Genomic DNA, 17,824 nt, shown 5'->3' with positions numbered 1-17,824 from the left:
CGGTTGGTCCGTTATAGCTAGGTTTGCTAGTCGAGTAGTTTGTTTATTTATTATCTCACCGAGGTTGGGCTACTGTCATGAGTCACAAGCCAAGATACAAATTATGGTTCAATGGCTTACTGATGATAAGAAATTAATTTACTGAAGCCAGAGGACCGCGAATAAAAGGTGTAGAGGAAAAAGAACCCGGATCAGATTAGAACAATCTATGATATGTGGTCTTCGGGCGTGCCTGCTTTTGGTTGGCTCGCCTCTTCGGTGAAGATGCGAAAGGATGTCAGGTTGCTGAGCTCGGCAGCCATAACTAGTTAATGGATTGATGCCAGCAAAGCTGAGTCATAACTATATTAATGTAAGGGCGGTGTGCATGATGATACACATGGCCTTGGCGCAACTTGTGAGCTTTATTTCCAGCACAAGTCACATATGAAAAGTACCAGCGAGCCATGGTATCAAATGCCACATATCACCTCAAGGATGTGGAGGAAGAAGCTTTTACACAAGTCAACACCCTGCTTCTTGATGACCTGAACGCGAAAGTCAAAGCATCTCCCTCTCGAGATATGACCGACTTGCTAGAGCACAAGGCTAAAACATATCCTGCACTGCGGAAAGTGTTTCGTGATTCTTCGATGCAGTCAGCAACGCAAAGAACTGACTGCTCTGATGATGGTATTGCGGCTGATGAAAGACATGAGTTCCAAGTTCCAACCAATGCCACGATCATACGGCCACTAAGTGTAACTGCGTCACGGGCAGCCCTGAAGGATTCTGATGACTGTGGTCCACGTTCTGATTTATCTGCCATCATCAAAGGTCTTAATAGATTGGTGGCAACCAGTGAGGTCATTTGGCACCTTGGGTCAACTGCAGTGCTGGGTCTCAATCCAGAAATTGTGATGAAAGCCGGCAATGATATCGACATAAATCACATCCACACTCTAGACTACATCAAGCACCATGCACCGCGCGTTCCAATACCGGATATACATGGTGTCCTTCAAGAGCCTAACAGCAATCGCATCTTCTTGCTCATGTCACGAGCGCCTGGCGAGCCGCTGGATTCAAAGTGGAGGTACATGGGCGAAAACGAGAAAGCTTCAATCAGAGAGCAATTAGATACGATTGTTGGCTACTTTCGGTTCTTGCCTGCTCCAGCCTCTGATGAGACCCATGCTGTGTTTGGTCGTGGCAACCCTCGCCGATGCAAAGATGCACGACGACAGATCCGTGTTGCACAAGGGTGCATCAGCAATGAACACGAATTTAACGAATTTCTCACTTCCCACCCTCACCGGACCCGAACTGGCAACATCGCTATGATCAGGTCCTATCTGGAGGATGACCACAAAATACTTCTGGCCCATGGAGATTTGCATCCACGAAATATCATGGTAGTTACTAGCCTACATGACCCAGTTGTGGACGCGGCTCCACTCAAAGAGCCACTCTGCACCACAAACGGCATTGTAAATCAATCAACCACTCGAGTTACCATCACCTGCGATTCTTGACTGGGAAATGTGTGGCTGGTACCCGGAGTACTGGGAATACGTGAAGGCCCTGAATACTATTATTCCCGGCAACGATATGGATGATTGGTGGGCCTATCTGCCACTGACAGTAGGTGTATGGCCTAGAGAGCATGCGGTTGACTTGATGCTAAGCAGATGGCACGGCTGAGTTGCTCTGGATGATTTAAAATTCATTATCACTGCCAATTTTACCTCTCAGACTCTAGTTTCACTTTCGTGTCCGGGGTAAGCTACGGCAAACGAAAGTTTACCAGATTGTTCAGGTTTTCCATAACCCACGCCTGACAGTTCCAAGTCGAGCTCTGATTGTCCACTGGATTGGACTGGATCATCGAAACAATTTGATTGTGCTGGTTTGCGGGGATGGTTCCCCAAGGGACAACCTCTTTAAGTCTGGTTGATCTCGTAGGTTCCTTTAACATGGACTCCTCTGAATAAGCTCTTAGCAAAAAAGACCTCATGTCAGGTTCATGGATTCCTAACCTTAGGACAAATCACAGATTCGCAGTGAGTTTGACTGTCGAGTCGATAATAGAAGAAATGAAGTTGTCGTTTGGCGTTAGAAACAATATTGCATCGGAATTAAAATGCCAGGGTGCCAAAATCAGCAAGTATAAGTAATGAAAAAAGGTGTTTAGAGTACTGTTTGCTCTGAGATGCCGTTCGGATTGAATTGATACCTTCCCTAATTTTTGAGACCAAGTACGAATGGGAAATATAACAAGCCGAACCAAGTATGATTAGATATAGAACTTCGAAAGCCATATAAACATAAGAACGTTAATCATTACTGGGACTAACAGATGAACAGCCGCACACTTCCCCTCTCGCACTTAGTATCTAAAAGACAGCCCCCTCCCAAATCACCGAATTTTGCGTAGCCCAATCGGAACATCATCGTCGACTTTATTCTGAGGTGCGTCGTCATTCCAGTCCACATTCCGGGTAGAGGCCTTTTGCCGGAAGAAGCGGTACTTCTGCAAAAGCCTTCTATAGAAGAAGAGCAAGGCAACTCCAATGACCAATCCAGCCACAGAGCCAACCACAATACCCGCAATAGCCCCGCCTGAAAGACCAGAGCTTTTTTCACTCGTGCTAGCCGAGTTCTTCGTTGTGCCCGACGCCGCAGTAGCGGTAGATCCAGATGCGGCGGTCGTGGTAGTAGTCACGTCGGTGAACTCGTCACTTGTCACATTGAAGCAAGGGACCTGGTAGGTGAATTTGCTCGCAGCGACGTATGTGACGTCTGCACACGCGTAGTAGGTTTCGTTTTTGTCAGTGTCGAAATCTGAGGTGTATTTGATCTGAAAGGTGGCGTTCGTTCCCTCTTCTATGTCGATCGATGGGTTGGGGACGGAGTAGCATTCGTGTCCCGGCTCAATCTCGCTAAGAGTGGAGCCGTTAATGAAGGGCTCAAAGTCATCATTGGTAGTTGGGTCTAAGGGAAGGTTAGTCTGGGTAGATAGAAATGACGGAGTAAACTTACTGCTCTTGTGAGAGATGGCAACCTGCATTTTCCATGACTCATCTTGGAGTACAAGTGCGAGCTTGCCGTTGACTACAATGTCTTGTCAGTATATGTGCTTTTTTGTGGATAGTGAGGCTCTTACTAAGTGGGAAGTTCGTTCGGTTCACGGGTCCTGTTGATGATCCGCATGGGGCGTTGTTGTCATACGCTGCACCCCAGAGACGATCGGGTGGCCACAGGAAGGCAGCCGGGCCCATCTCTTTGCTCGCTTCGTCGCCATGGGCACACAGCCCAACTGCAGAGAGAGCGAGTAGTGCGAAGTAACTCTTCATTATATTGAGAGGATATACTAGAAGGAATATTATAGAGAACAATCTTGAAGGGAAAACGAAAAAACGAGACATAGCCGTTTATAAACATCCAGTCATTCTCGAGTCCTCGACTGCATGACAATCTAGAATAGATGAGTGCCGGCTTGAGCCGACTCCGCTGCCACGAGGTTGACAAATTGCCAAGTGTACCAAGTGCTTGGCAACCATAGTTTCCTGCAAGTTATGTCCGGGAATCTTCTCACCGGAGTTGGACCACTGATAGGGATCCATTCAGGCCGAGTCACAAGCCAAAAGTCACAAGCCAAGATGCAACTTACGGTTCGATGGCTTGCATATGATAAGAAATTAATTTATTGAAGTTCGAGGAGCCCGCCGGATAAAAGGTCTAGCGGAAAAATCATACCTAGGACCCGGATCTGATTAGATTAATCAGATAAGATGGGTGGGTCTTCTCCGGCTAATTTGGCTGATTTTCGGAGCTCGCTTAGACATAGTATTCCCATGATGGTCTGGGTTCATTTGAGACATTGCTCTAACGGGCAATCTCAGCCGGAAAAGCTCTTGGTTCTCCGAGGGTACGTACCACTAGGTAGTTCTCGCTCCGAAAAGACCATCCTGCCAAGCATCGTATCGTTCTTGGGGGGACATCCGCAGGTGAATAAGTAGACACTGAACTGCCGTCACTTGGGGTCTACATCTTCTGTCTCTATAATTCTAAATACCAACTTCATACCTCATTTCATTCGTTAATATCATCATGCGTCTTGTTAACCTCGCTGCTCTTGCCTGCGCTGTGATCAGTGCCAGCGCATTCGACTTCCCGGAATTTGTCCCTCTGCACCGGCGTCAGGAGGCCGGCACTCCAGCATATGAGTGCCACGCCAACTGCGGTATGTTCCATATCCTCTATGCAAATCATGACTCAAACTAACAGATTAGGCGGCGTGATTGTCGATGGCCGTACTGACGGGTACTGTGATACCGATGATTTCACGACCGAGTTGGCTGCTTGCTTGGAATGTGCCGTTGAGTATGACATTTGGCAATACTACGGAACCTCCGTGTCAAAGGCCGCTACTGCGTGTGGATTGGATGCCACCCCGGTCGAAGCCTCTTCCACCACTACATCTGCCAGTGCAACCACTACGTCTGCTAGTGTAACCACTGCATCGGATAGTGAGACCACTACATCCGACAGTGCTAGCACTACCGAGACTGCAGAGGAGAGTGTCGCTTCCGCTGAGAGCACTGCTGCGGCGACCACCTCTGCTAGCACTTCGATCGCGACAACTTCCGTGAGCCCCCGCGTGTTTCTGGTTCTCCTCGCCCGTCGTCATTGATTCCTTCGGCCACACCCACTGGAAGCTCGGTTGGTTTCTCTTCTACTTAACTATGGACTCATAGCTAACTTGCCACAGACTGCTTCTAGCACTCCTTCCTCGACCCCCGTCTACACTGGTGGTGCTATGATTAATATGGGCAGCGGACTGGTGTCTGGTGCTGTTGTCGGTTGTCTCCTTGCAGCCTTCCTGTAAATAGTGGTGTATAGTAATACTTGATGGAGCGAAGGAAGATGTGAGAAAGATTGGTGGATGCTGTATATTCAATTCTCTCTTGTGACAGGTCTTTAACCTGTCTACTGCACTATTGCAGCAAGAACCCTTTATTAAGACTCGAAATTAACGTTCTAATCCAAGAGTCTCAGATTGTAGGCAGTATTTTGCTTGAAAAGATAGTCCCAAACTTGAACCACCGAGATCAAACATACGATCGAATCCTAGAATGACGAAGACGAGCGACCAAGAATCATAATGATACGTAATATACCACTAATTGCGACGATGTAACCCACTCGCGACTTTTAGTTAGAAGTCCTCAATCCGTTTTTTTGACCAAGTTTGGTATTGATATAATCTTCCCAGTATACTTAGGTACACATCGTCCATCCTGCTAGCTAATTAATACCGATGGACCATTATGAATTAATCTCATCACTCTCTCCATCTAGTGAGTTAAGGTCTGTTTCCAAATCTAACCCACAGCCAAATTGAACTGCCCTTTACCTTCAGTGACTTCGAACTGCCACGACTTCCCATCATACTTCTGTCTCTTTTTCACGGTCACGGGGAACATTCCCTCAACCGGACACATGTTGGATATGGTTGCCGATTTCACTTTCGGTGGCGCATTCCAGGACCCATCGACCGGAGCAACATCGTATCGTAAGGCAATCATAGCTGCCAGTGCCAAGATCTCACTAGTGGCAAAGTGGCGTCCTGGGCAGATTGAGGGAGAAACACCGAATGCCATGAATCTGCCGATGCGCCGGGCCTCCTTTTTCTTGCCACCATTATTCTCGGTTGTTGTAGTGGATCTCATGAACCTTCGTCCGTCGAACTCGTCAGCCGAATTTCCCCAAGCGCTCTGATCTCGGCCTAATTGCTTCGCTGGCATGAAGAGCATGGTTCCAGAACGGAGAAAATATTTGTCCGCGAGGACAACATCCTGTGTCACGACCCGGATGGTTACCATTGTTGACCTTGTCCGTAGAACCTCTTGGTACACCGAGAGCAGAAGTGGACAATCATCGCGAAAGTACCCTACATCAATGATATGCGTACCGTCGGGTGCGATCTTGAGGGCGTTCTGCTCTATCTCTTCGCGTACCTCTTCGAGCAGTTGTAGTCTCGAGAAAAGCTCAAAGTGAACCCAGAATGCGGCAGGAACGGTGTTTGCTAGTAATCCTACAATTAGGGGCATTTCCGCATATGCTATTTCTTCGTGAGTAAGTCCAGCCCCCAGGAATGACCTATATCGCATGGCTACTAGCTCCGAGCCGTCTTCATGACCGCCGAGGTCGAAATAAGTTTTGAACGCAGCACACAAAGTCTTGCGTGCCTTCCAGGTCTTAGGGGCAAGTATCCATGGCAAAATGCTGGCCAGTAGTAGGGCCACATTACGTTCGAGTTCCCTGTCCGGGTATTTGAAGGGTTTTGTAGCAAGTTATAGGTCGGATAAACTCACCAGAATGTGTCTTCAATGTGTCGATTTTTGAATGGGTTCAAATTTCCATATGTTGCATTTGTGCTGACACTAGTAATGGTATGCCGAAGCCATGCATTCAAATCAACAGTCTCATAGTTGCCCATGTCATCAATGATGGGGAGTAGGTGCTGAAGCATTATCGTGTTAATTCCGTCAAGGGATCTCCCCGCAAGGATGGGCCCAGTATCATGCACAATTTTGGAAAGGATGCTCGAACCATAGCTTTGATCACATAAATGGACCAGCTTATTGCGCGGAGTTTGACATAGCTGCTTCTGTGTGAACTTCACCAACGGTTCCAATGTAATGGCTGTTGGGTGCTTTTGAGCAGCACGCATGATGGCAGGTGATGAAGTCACAAAGAGCCTGAAGGAGAATATATTAACCCTGAATATTGGTTGATCGCGATGTTTTTCGCTGTCGAATATGTTGGGTTAGTTCAAACTGTACAAATAATATGATCGATGACTCACCATAACATGCTAAGATATCCTGGGCCATGTTGGATGAGGCCAATCAGATGGCCCACAAACGGAATCGTACTCGATACCGAGGGAGGCTCGCGCCTTTGACCGTGAAACGAAGTATACGATGAGGATAGAACCACAACCAATACTACACCGATAATCGCCAGATCATAAAAGTCTAACATGGCCAAGTTAGTTCAAGATGTTTGAGTGAAGCAGAGTTTAGGGAATTGTCGGTGAGAGGTAAGTGAGGCAAGAAGCAGCGCTGAGAGTTTGTGATTGCCCACGTCAAGGTCCTGGAGTCTCCCAAATAGGTAGTTGCTGACCAAACGACGTTTCACAGAATAGGAAAAGTACATGTTTTCAACTGAGATTGGCTAACCCTCCCGTTGATCGACCTTCATTAATCTCGAGCCTTATTCATGTTATTTGATGCTATTACTTAGATAAAGTTGCGTCTGGTAAGTTTATTTGCACTACCAGTCCACATAACTCACTAAGACGTCCTATTCCTCTAGGAAATTCTATACTAATGCTCATGTTTAGAGAATCAAATTTGAAATGGTTTGTTAACCAAAGTGAGGCTAACAGTACGATCGGAGAGTGACGTGGCACACCGTGACACGCATGAGATAGTAGCCCCCACTCTCTCGTTTCGAACGTTTGGTAAAAGGATAGTTTCAGAATATATCGGCGTGGTAGTTATTTTTGTTTTGGCATAACATAGTTATCGTTGAATTTGACTACTGAGCTTGTACGTCAACGCCAGGGGTCATAGATGCAAGTATATCTGCGAGTCCCGCATATCACCTTGATCAAAAAGCTCTTTGGCCACTTCTCTTCCCTTAATAATATTGCAAAATGTTTGTTTTATAGGAGACGAATCATATCTCAAGTTCTCAATAATCTCTGACGTTTCATGCAGTAGATATTGCAAATAGTACAGCGCATATTGCCACTGGACCATAACAAAGACCAAGGTTCCCATTTAGGGTCCACAGGAGTCATAACTGTTGTCTCCACATTACCCCGCCTAGACTAAGTCAGATAGATAAAGAAGATAAAGACCAGGTTGATTTGGCTCTTTCCTTCAAAGTCTCTTCGCAGAGATATTTGATCAATTATATATTCTCAATATGGGAGGAGAGACCCTACAAGTGAAGCGTTCCCTTCTGTGGGAGAGGGCTCTGAAGAACTATCATCAAGATCTTGCCGGTGATAAGGAATTCGTCAAGATACTCAAGACTAGCAGCCTTGAGGAGCTTCTTGCGGATATCCCCGTTCTACGGCCAGTTAACTCGTCGGAAAGGCCACTTCCCTGCACCGTTGATCGACTGGAGCCAACATTTAAACTGTTGAATGATTTCTTAGTGATACTAAGAACGTCATGTGGCGCGGAGTCGGCGCAAACAGCGCTAGTATGGGGCAGTATACGAATGATTATCACGGTGGGCTTCCTTCATGAGAGTCTACACACTCTTATTTGAGGCTGACTAGTGTGCAGCTGGCATCTACCACCGACAAAATTTTGCAAGAAGTCTTCGATATGATTGAAGAGCTGGCCTTGACATTACCACATCTGGAGTCCTGCAAAATCACTGTCTCAATGACCGCGGATATGGAGACGGCACTGTTGAGTCTTTACCAAGAGTTTATCTGTTTCTATGCCCGCACTATCCGTTTCTTTCGGAATTTCAGACAACGTAAGTATTGTGTTTTCAGACTCAACCCGGTCTTCATACTAATTCGAGCCAGCGTTTATGATGCGCAGCTCATGGCCCACCCTCCAGGGCGATTTTCAACGAACGATCCAACGAGCTAAGCGCCTATCTAACAATATCGAGCGCGAGATTGAGCTCAGTAGAATGCGACTCGATAACCAGAAATACCATGTGGTTCTCGATTTCATGGCGAGTTTCAAATCCCAGATTCCGAAGAATGGCGATCAAGTTTCGCACCATCTTCCTTTCGTGGAATGCTCCCATTTCTATGGTAGAGATGATATTCTTTGCCTAATAGATGAAGCGCTATTTGTGCAACCTTCTGCCCGCTCACTTCGATCCTTCGCGTTATATGGCATGGGAGGAGTCGGAAAGACACAGATCGCATTGAAGTACGCCAACGCATCGCGTGAAAAGTTCGATAATATTTTCTGGATTTCAGCCCAGAATTCGATAACAATTGGACAAAGCTTTCGAAATATTTCAAAGGTACTCGGTTTGATTGAACTAGACACAGAGCTGGACGACCATGCCACCATTCTCAAAGTCAAAGACTGGCTATCAGCCGCAAGTAAGCCACGGACACCCGGCTCTGATGGGTCAAATATTGAAAACTAACGAACAAAAATATAGAGACCAGCTGGCTCCTTATATACGACAATCTTAATGACTTGAGCTTGATCAAGCATGCTTGGCCGGCAGGATATGGAGGGTCCGTCCTAGTTACCAGTCGAGACTCAAGTGCGGCCTTGTATCCCGCCTCGTCGGGATGTCAAGTACACGCTTTTGATACGGATAATGGGACCGCCGCGTTGCTCCACCTACTCGGATTGGATTCTGAGTCTACATCTCATCAAGCCGAAGCTAAGCTAATCACTTCAGAGCTTGGAGGTCTGCCTCTGGCGCTCAACCAGATCGGCGGATTTATCGCCCAACGGCAAATGTCCCTGAAGAGTTTTCTCGGCTTCTACGACCGAAATTCAACTACTGTCGATGCTGAGCGTCCAGAAAGTATGGATTGCAGTCAAACACTCGCAAGTGTGTGGGAAATGGCGCTGAGCGACCTTTCCCGGAATGCTAAGGTCCTGATCATGATTTTATCATTCCTAGACCTCAATGGTATAAATGAGACAGATCTGAAAAACGGCACGGTTCTAGCAAATGACGCAGCCGTGAGGTTCATGATGGATGAGATAGAGTATGTACGTGGAATCCTTATGGATAACACTACTAACCTTATCGTTAGCTTTTTAGATGCCCAGAGAGACCTCCTCCAAAGATCTCTCATAGACAAGTCCAGCGAAAGTGGAGTGATTTCCATGCATCGGGTTGTTCAGCGTGTCGTCATCCGTCGAATGAGCGACAAAGAGCGAGACGAAACCTTTTTGCTCGCTATAGCCATCGTTTCCGCAAACTTCCCAGATACATACAGCGCAGATATCGGTCACCAGATTGCCTCCTGGAACGATTGCAAGAAGAACATGACCCACATTGAGAGCATTGTGAGCAAAGGGACTGAGTTCAAGATCTTTGAAGGGGAGAATCAACCATTTGCGGAGCTTCTGCTCCGCTGCTCCTGGTATGCTCCAAAGTTATAATCCCAAACATTAATTCTCTAACCAAAGGCAGGTATCTGTATGAGACAGAGAATTACAGTCTCGCTCGTTCGTATGTCGACATCGCTCTGCAGAAATTTGTCGACAAAGATTCCCTTGCGTATGCCAGTGCAGTGGATCTTGGAGGTTTAATCGATCTTGACATTTGCCATCCGTCGGCCGCACTGGAGGCCTTCGAAAAAGCATACGCACTACGCACATCAATCCTTCCGAGCGATGACTTGTTTCTGGCTGCCAATCAGGTCAATTTAGGACTTGCTCTCACTGAGATTGGCGAGTTTGAAAAGGCTCATGACTATCTCCAGCAGTCAATCGATATCCGGCTCATGCACAACAGTGACAGGATTGGTAACTCTTACAGTAACATGGCCAGTTTGTTATTGAGGATGGGAAAGCCCGACGACGCTGAAGCTACACTCAAGAGCTGCCCATCATTGAAGGACTTTTCAGATGAGACATTTCTCGAAACCGGAAATCCTAGGTTCTCTGGGTAAGTTTTCTCGTGAAGGCCCGGAATGTATGCTTAGAACTAACATCATGCAGAGATATGGTACTATTGAGCAGAATAAGAAACGCCCAAGGGCTTCACGACGAAGCACTCAAGTTTGCATCCGAGGCCTTAGATTTCCGAAGGAAGTGCTCCAGTGAACGGCTCAAGGTCTGCGACTCGCTTTATCAAGTGTCGGTTCTTCGGCACAAAATAGGCGAATTGGAGCTTTCCCAGTAAGTACAAACCAATACACAGCAAATGACCATGAATGCTGACATATTTCAGACAACTACTTCAAGAGTGTATCATGATATCTGAGGCCCTTCCCCAAGCTGAGGGCCTAGGACATCTCGCACGGGCAAGCTACAAGATATCGCAAGTTCTGGCAGACCTTGGAAAACCCGAGGAAAGTACATTTTATCTTGAGAAGGCGATCGATATACGAGGAGAGTTCATGAAGCTGGATGGAGATTACGTTGTTGTGAACGGAGGTGCCTCGGATTTCGAAAACCTGGTCCCGTGGATGCTGTGGTGATCCACATACGAGGCCAAATATGTATGCATGTCGCCCATGACTTGAATAGCGAGGAATATTGAGAGGGGCCGGATCCCACAACAGATATTCTAGCTTACCGTGAATTTTACAAATTGATCATCTTTGTTGTTCAAATTTCATACTTTGAAAATATCATGTGACATGGGACTATTAAGGAAGGTGCGATGGAGGGTGTTCATTCTGGGAAGGCACGTGGGTTTGGGGTATAAAAGGACCCTTCCCCCCATTTCTCCTCTTCTTCTCTTCTTCTCCTCTCCCTATCCCTCTGACCACCATCTCACCGTAGCCCCCCGAGACAGCGTAGGCAGAGGGTCCCGTAGCACATGTTGCTTCACCTACCACAGGGACCATGACATTACCATATGTATGAGGTCCATGTAGGTCTGCATCAAACATCAAACCGGGTTTTCTCGTGGACATCCCTGAAGCCGTGGCTCTCATTGCCACTTGACGAGTCCTACGGAATACATGAGGGGTGTAAATCTCCGTAGCCGAAGACGCGTAGGTTTGAGTTAATTGTAAGCACGCTGGTAACCGGAGTAGCCACTGCAACGGCAAACCCATTTCCACTGTCTTGTTAAGCCGAACAGCGAAGCTAGGTGATCGTGGCCTTACCATTCCGCACTAGTGACCCAATTCAAGAAAAGCATCACGACGTCCTCATAATCACACCACGACACCCGAAGTCACAAGTTTGCTCCGACAATTTCGAGATTTGACGGTAGCTGGATGGAGAAGCCAGTTAACCATCGCTTCTTTTCAGTCCTGGGTTGCATCAACATGGTATGGCCCCAAGCACCAACGCGAGATGCTGAGATTTTGACCATGTTTCGGACGCCGTCCATGCTCTCCCTCAGCCTCGACGCCTATTTTCGCTCTAACATATTTACACAATATACAAGCCAAGCCATCAAGCCCTCTGACTCGATCTATACAGCCAGTCCCTCGAGCGCAGCCTGCTCTGCCAATGCCTTTAACGATCTCTTCTCTTTTTCAATCCCATTCCGTCGCTGAGCCGTGTCACACAGTTCCAGATTCCCACATTCACATTCCCCATCCCTGAGCCACCGATAAGTGATACTCCACCGTTTCCCGCGCGGTCTCATCGTCCCATCCGGGAGGGGATCATTCTTCCGCTTCCTAATACCATGCGTCCAATGCAGCCTCGAGTCGCCGCTCATCTGCATCATGCTCCGCGGGGTCAAGTCGACCTCGATGCGTTCCTCGCCCCGGCGAAATATCATCACCGCCGGCGCACCAAGAGATAACGCGTAGAGCTGGTCATACGGTCCGTGTGCATCTACATGGGGCGGGATGCCCGCCCCTGGAGGATAGTACTGCAGACAGACCTGGTCTGGAGGTCGCTCCTCGGTTTTTGGGATGAGAGGCTTGAGCCATTCTGGGAATTCCTTGTATGGAATCTCCGGGTCTATCCCGAAAGTTTTATAGTCGAAGGTGTAGCCGTAGTGGAGTGATATCCGGCCAGGGCGGTCGGGCCATTCTAGCTCGTTGGCAAACAACGAGATGAGTCGTTGCTCGTGTTCGGCATTGACAAAGTCTTCTTGCCAGAAAATGCCGTAGGGCTCGGTGGGCAACTCGCGGAAATTTTTCCGATCTTCCATAGCCCTTTTTGATCCTGTCGGACCTTGAAGGTGGGAATAAAGTGCGTGGAACCTTTCTTTGCACGTGTAATTTTCAAACTCTGATTTCGGGATGTATTGATTACCGGTATCAATACCACACGCTGTATAGACTCCCACCATAATCTTGGAAATTGTCCACCATCAAGTGTTTTGAGTTGTATTGAAAAATTACCGATTCTCGCCAAGAGCATCATCAAAATGTATGTTTTGGAGAAGTCCTTGTTTGGGATTTTCAACAGGCTTGAATTAAATTCAATCTAGTATCGAAGAGTGTGCACGATCAGCCGGCTTTGGTCTTGTATCTCCACAGGGAACGTCGATTTCGGTAAAAGGACAATGAGGCAATCCATAAGAGCATCGACAACCAAGAAATTCCTTATTTCAGCCCAATATCCCGGCTTAAGCACTCCAAAATTCGCCACCAGTTCCCCTGACCCTATACTGCGTCTCCCTGCTCCGATCGACAGAGGGAAGAATAGGGCCCGGTAGCGAGGGGACTTCTGAAGGGCGATTCTCCCAGTAACTCGACATATCTTGTAGCGAAATCCCTGGAATTTGTTAACCTTTAGGCACATCTTACTCCATTGGGATACCCACTCACGTTTATACGGTTGAAGCCCATCCGAGACAAAAATGGGTGTGCTTTCGCGTGGCGATCGTCGTCGACGCATCTGAAAAGATTCTCCATCTCCATCTCCATTTGTATGCATGAGAATGCCCACGCTGACAGGTCCTTCAACCTTAGGACTGCCTCCTCGTCGTCTATTCCCTGAGACATCATTGTCGTCCGAGAATGGGTGTTATAGGAGGGGCCGAGGTATCCAATTGTTTCTTCGAAGGTAAAAGATAGCTTGGTGCATAGTATGGGTGATTATTATCACCGTTATGATCGTAGCGCTTGACCTGCGGACTGAATATGTAGGTGCAGGTGGTTATGATGGAGATGAGTAAAGGGGGAAAGGAAAGCGTTTGCGGTGTAACTCAAACTCAAGGTCTACTTTTTCTTTGTCTGGCATAAACAAGCGAAGGCCATGTATTGATCCGAGTCTATCCCCGGCATAAGATGCAGTGTCTTCCCACTTGATATCATCCATAGTATATGAAAGTTGGCAATATACTAATATAATTACTTGACATTGGCTACAACGAATCGTTTTAAACTGGGTGGCCAACCTTCCTTCGGTAACTAGCATAAACTTGAGGCATTATTGCAATCCAGGCCAGTCTGTTCTAATATAGCCCACATTGTTTCTTTGTCTCCATAGCAAACCACATCGCAACACGAAATTAAATACTTTATTAGATCACCGTCTACCAAATTGTATCAATGGGATTATACTCAACCAAAAACACCGGAAATATCATACAAGGAACTCCGTGGTGACGTTAGAACTTGAGGCTCAACTCGGAATTCCGGTTGTGTGTTTGGGCGCAAGAATTCCCTATTTAAAGAAGACAGATATAGATTTATAGGTAGAACATTTTTCAACTACCCACGCAATCTAAACAGAGTCATGTACGATATCGTTTTGTTGGGAGCGACCGGATTTACCGGAAAATTGTGCGCACAATTCATCGCACAAAATTACCCTTCGATCACCCAATGGTGCATTGCAGGGAGGTCACTGTCTCGTCTAGAGGCTGTGGTAGAGGAGTTGAAGCAACTCTGCCCGAATCGAGTGGCACCAGGTATGACTTTGCCGTCGATTGTGATTACCCCGATCGAATCTGACATCCACAAAGATATTGAGATCATAGAGCTCAATCCTTCGAGCCTCGACCATTTGATACAGAGAACTAGGGTGGTGATCAACGGGATTGGGCCATTCCATCGCTTCTCGACTCCAATTGTGGCATCATGTGCCACGCTCGGAACACACTATATTGACTTGTAAGTCAGCCTCTGCGCCTTGTGAACAATTCCCCAATCTCATAGTTTGCAGTACCACAGAGGTTTTGTGGATTCAAGAAGTGATTGAACGCTACGGCGAAGTTGCTCGGCAGAGCGGGTCACTGGTAAGTATAAATTCCGTTCATGAAACAAGGGCACTTGGAGCTAATAGTGAACAGCTGATACCCGGCTTGTCGACTTCGACCCCATCGGATATCATCGCATGGCTGATTGTAAACAAAATGCAAGAGGCATACTCTACCGGCACAGCTGAGATCATTAGTTCCGGAAATCTTGAGTATGGTCATTCGGCAGTCACTTTGGGCCATAAGCTGATTACTTTTTCCAGTATCAAAGCCATGACCGCTGGCTCTCTAAACACAGTGCTTGACACGTTCGAGACGTATGGTTCTGGTTGGTACCTATATGGCGACTCGTCGATATTGTCTCGATCGCTTCAAAAACAGACACAGAAGATGTCATGGAGCTCGCGTCTCTTCGGCTTTCGACACACACAAGAGCTGGGTACTTTGGCAACGTCCTTCACAGGCCCCGGAAATCAGGCGTTTGTTTACCGCAGTGCTTCTCAGAGACCAGACCTCTACGGACCCGACTTTCACTTTGAAGAGTATCTCCCAGCAAATGGTGTACTGTCCGCTGTTTTCGTGCATCTCCTCATCAAAGCTTTCCTCATCCTCTTATCCATTCCGTTTATCCGTGGGCTCATGCGACGACTCGTATCGCGCATGGATCCAGCTCCCGATCTGGACAAGCTAAGGCATGTGGAGCGGGCGGAGTTTCGTGCTGTTGGAAACGGGAGTGAAGGGGCTGACCCAAGTATTTGGGCATCCTTTGTACAGAAAGGTGCGTTGTATGAGTTCACTGCGCTTGTCACCTGTGTCGGGGCAAAGGTACTGCTTGATCGGAAGATTAGTGCCGAAAGGGCGGGAAAGGACACTCGTGGGCATGGCGGAGTGGTCACACCATCATTCTTAGGGATGGAATATGTTGATCGGTTGAAAGATGCCGGGATCGAGATTGAAGTCGGATTGTTGTAAAGTAAGACTCGATGTTCCTGAACATCCATCGATGTTTGCTTTATCTACATTTATACCTTGAGGATTATGCTCTCATTCTATTTTTCAGTCTATAGTGCACGAGACTGATTTTCAAGCTTGTACCTTCTGCTGTACCTGTATTCCCAAGGTTCACAAACCAGGCTCACTATCTAAATAACTACAACTTGGTTAGTTCTAATATTTTTTTCTACTACTATTGACTCCCCATCCATATGCCTTAACAGTTCTTCTTTTAGTCTGCTATGTCTCTTGGTTTATAATTTGACTTGCGAATATCTCGACGCTGCAGTGGGGGTTTCCAGAGCAGGATGACTAAGCGACCATGTGATCCAGGGCCCGAGACATAGATAGCAACGCAGACACCTTTCCACCTTCACTTCTCAGCACCCTACTACTCCCAGTGACGACTCTGCTCTCACACCTGTTTCGCAAGCAGGGCTGTCGGTGCCCCTGTCCCCCGTGGCAGGGGCCCCTCCTCAATGCTTATCATCTCCCAACTTAGAATCCCTGGCAACCCGGAACTCCGAGTGCCGATAAGCGCATACATAGTGGGCTTGTCTATTCTAGGACTATCTATTTATACAACTACGAAACCCCATTACCTTGTTTAAAGTCAAAGATCTACAAATTCTAAGTCTTCCGTTATGTCTCACAAGGCCCATGATATTAACTGTGAGCGCCTGTTGGTAAGCAACCCTTTGAGAGCATATTGTCCTTGGACATATTTCTCATGTACCGAAAACAGATTACGGGTGTCACTGGCTATATTGGATTCAGAACACTCACAGTTGCCCTCGTAAGAGGATATCGTGTTCGCGCTGTCGTTCGAAGCGAACGTAATATCAACGAACTGAAAGATAAATGTACTATCATCGCACCGAGTCTTGATCGGGAACAACTCGAGTTTGCTGTCATTCCAAACTTTTTTGAATCAGATGCAATCTTCAAGTCACTTGAAGGGATTACTGCCATTATTCACCTTGCGTCACCGTTAGCAATCGAGGTAATTTATACATAACGAACTGGGTCTTTCTCGTGGCTTATATTCTTCGGTAGACCGACGATTATGATGTTGAAATCGTTAAGCCAGCTATCTCGATGGTGATTACTATTTTGGAAGCAGCCACTCGAATGGCATCAATTCGTCGGGTGATTTTAACATCTTCATGGATGCAATTCCTAACTCTTATTTTGATCTAGGAAGCTAACTCCTTCCACAGGCGTTACCCTGATTCCATTCGAATGGAATATCAACCCCGACAGCGAGCGACTATATTAGTCTTCTACCTCATCCATTCATAGTGGTATGCCAACTCATAATCTATTTCGATCTTCAGTGGACGATGTGAATACCAGTGTTACTGGTCCTTTCTCGACTGCAATGGAAGCCTACTGGGCATCCAAAGCTCTTGCACGAGTTGCCACTAAAGCATTTGTTGCCCATGAGCACCCAAACTTCGACTTTGTCAACCTCCTGCCCTCAGTGGTAATTGGACCAGACGATCGCCTGGACGCAGATCCGACTGCAACAGTCGACAGCCTCCTTCAGGGCACACGGGCAGCGGTTCTTGCACCAGCGCTAATATCCTCGCTCAACTCCTCGTTTCCCTATGTTGGCACGCCAGTTCATGTTGCCGATGTCGCGCGCGCACATGTTGATGCCGTAGACGCTGGTTTGGTTCCTGGAAATTTCGAGTATATTCTGTCTTCGGATACTCCAAACGGGGTGGTCTGGGATAGAGATGTTCAAGCTGTCTGTAAAAAGTTCTTTCCGAAAGAGGTGACGAGTAAAAGGTTGGCGCTCGAAGGGTCTTTGACGGCAATACAATGGAGGCTCAGTGCCCAGCAGACGGAGGAAACGTTTGGTTGGAAGTTTACCAGTTTTGAGGAAACCATGCGACAGCTTCTGTCGCAGTACTTGAAGCTCGAAGAAAGGTCGCGAAAGTGATTTTTAACGTGGTTTCGTGAGCTTTATTGAGGA

At 47.2% G+C, this 17,824-nt stretch overlaps 8 protein-coding genes across 8 annotated transcripts; 5 read left to right on the top strand and 3 right to left on the bottom strand.

Moving 5' to 3' along the window:
- Positions 1-446: 446 nt before the first annotated feature.
- Positions 447-1,683, top strand: N7518_009697 (uncharacterized protein; the record flags this gene model as incomplete). Its single annotated transcript, XM_057190623.1, has 2 exons — positions 447-1,469; positions 1,492-1,683. The coding sequence occupies 2 exons, from the start codon at positions 447-449 to the stop codon at positions 1,681-1,683; spliced, it is 1,215 nt and encodes a 404-aa protein (XP_057038279.1).
- A 715-nt stretch (positions 1,684-2,398) lies between these two features.
- Positions 2,399-3,335, bottom strand: N7518_009696 (uncharacterized protein; the record flags this gene model as incomplete). Its single annotated transcript, XM_057190622.1, has 3 exons — positions 2,399-2,973; positions 3,022-3,093; positions 3,146-3,335. The coding sequence occupies 3 exons, from the start codon at positions 3,333-3,335 to the stop codon at positions 2,399-2,401; spliced, it is 837 nt and encodes a 278-aa protein (XP_057038278.1).
- Positions 3,336-4,092: 757 nt separating this feature from the next.
- N7518_009695 (uncharacterized protein) lies at positions 4,093-4,870 on the top strand (the record flags this gene model as incomplete). The annotated part of the gene is made up of 3 exons (XM_057190621.1): positions 4,093-4,225; positions 4,275-4,630; positions 4,754-4,870. The coding sequence occupies 3 exons, from the start codon at positions 4,093-4,095 to the stop codon at positions 4,868-4,870; spliced, it is 606 nt and encodes a 201-aa protein (XP_057038277.1).
- A 496-nt stretch (positions 4,871-5,366) lies between these two features.
- N7518_009694 (cytochrome P450) lies at positions 5,367-6,718 on the bottom strand (the record flags this gene model as incomplete). Its single annotated transcript, XM_057190620.1, has 2 exons — positions 5,367-6,306; positions 6,360-6,718. The coding sequence occupies 2 exons, from the start codon at positions 6,716-6,718 to the stop codon at positions 5,367-5,369; spliced, it is 1,299 nt and encodes a 432-aa protein (XP_057038276.1).
- Positions 6,719-8,453: 1,735 nt separating this feature from the next.
- On the top strand, positions 8,454-11,209 carry N7518_009693 (uncharacterized protein; the record flags this gene model as incomplete). Its single annotated transcript, XM_057190619.1, has 7 exons — positions 8,454-8,550; positions 8,603-9,139; positions 9,202-9,766; positions 9,815-10,147; positions 10,198-10,674; positions 10,728-10,907; positions 10,960-11,209. The coding sequence occupies 7 exons, from the start codon at positions 8,454-8,456 to the stop codon at positions 11,207-11,209; spliced, it is 2,439 nt and encodes an 812-aa protein (XP_057038275.1).
- A 950-nt stretch (positions 11,210-12,159) lies between these two features.
- On the bottom strand, positions 12,160-12,852 carry N7518_009692 (uncharacterized protein; the record flags this gene model as incomplete). Its single annotated transcript, XM_057190618.1, has 1 exon — positions 12,160-12,852. The coding sequence occupies one exon, from the start codon at positions 12,850-12,852 to the stop codon at positions 12,160-12,162; it is 693 nt and encodes a 230-aa protein (XP_057038274.1).
- A 2,154-nt stretch (positions 12,853-15,006) lies between these two features.
- On the top strand, positions 15,007-15,822 carry N7518_009691 (Saccharopine dehydrogenase / Homospermidine synthase; the record flags this gene model as incomplete). Its single annotated transcript, XM_057190617.1, has 1 exon — positions 15,007-15,822. The coding sequence occupies one exon, from the start codon at positions 15,007-15,009 to the stop codon at positions 15,820-15,822; it is 816 nt and encodes a 271-aa protein (XP_057038273.1).
- Positions 15,823-16,487: 665 nt separating this feature from the next.
- On the top strand, positions 16,488-17,791 carry N7518_009690 (NAD-dependent epimerase/dehydratase; the record flags this gene model as incomplete). The annotated part of the gene is made up of 5 exons (XM_057190616.1): positions 16,488-16,529; positions 16,589-16,846; positions 16,900-16,992; positions 17,048-17,121; positions 17,146-17,791. 5 exons carry the CDS (start codon positions 16,488-16,490, stop codon positions 17,789-17,791), a joined length of 1,113 nt encoding a protein of 370 aa, XP_057038272.1.
- Positions 17,792-17,824: the final 33 nt, after the last annotated feature.

Source organism: Penicillium psychrosexuale, assembly GCF_028828465.1.
Source record: "Penicillium psychrosexuale strain IBT 29551 chromosome Unknown utg000005l, whole genome shotgun sequence".
NCBI classification, from domain to species: domain Eukaryota; kingdom Fungi; phylum Ascomycota; class Eurotiomycetes; order Eurotiales; family Aspergillaceae; genus Penicillium; species Penicillium psychrosexuale.
The sequence above is the reverse complement of the archived record's forward strand: the minus strand, read 5'-3'. Positions and strand labels throughout refer to the sequence as shown.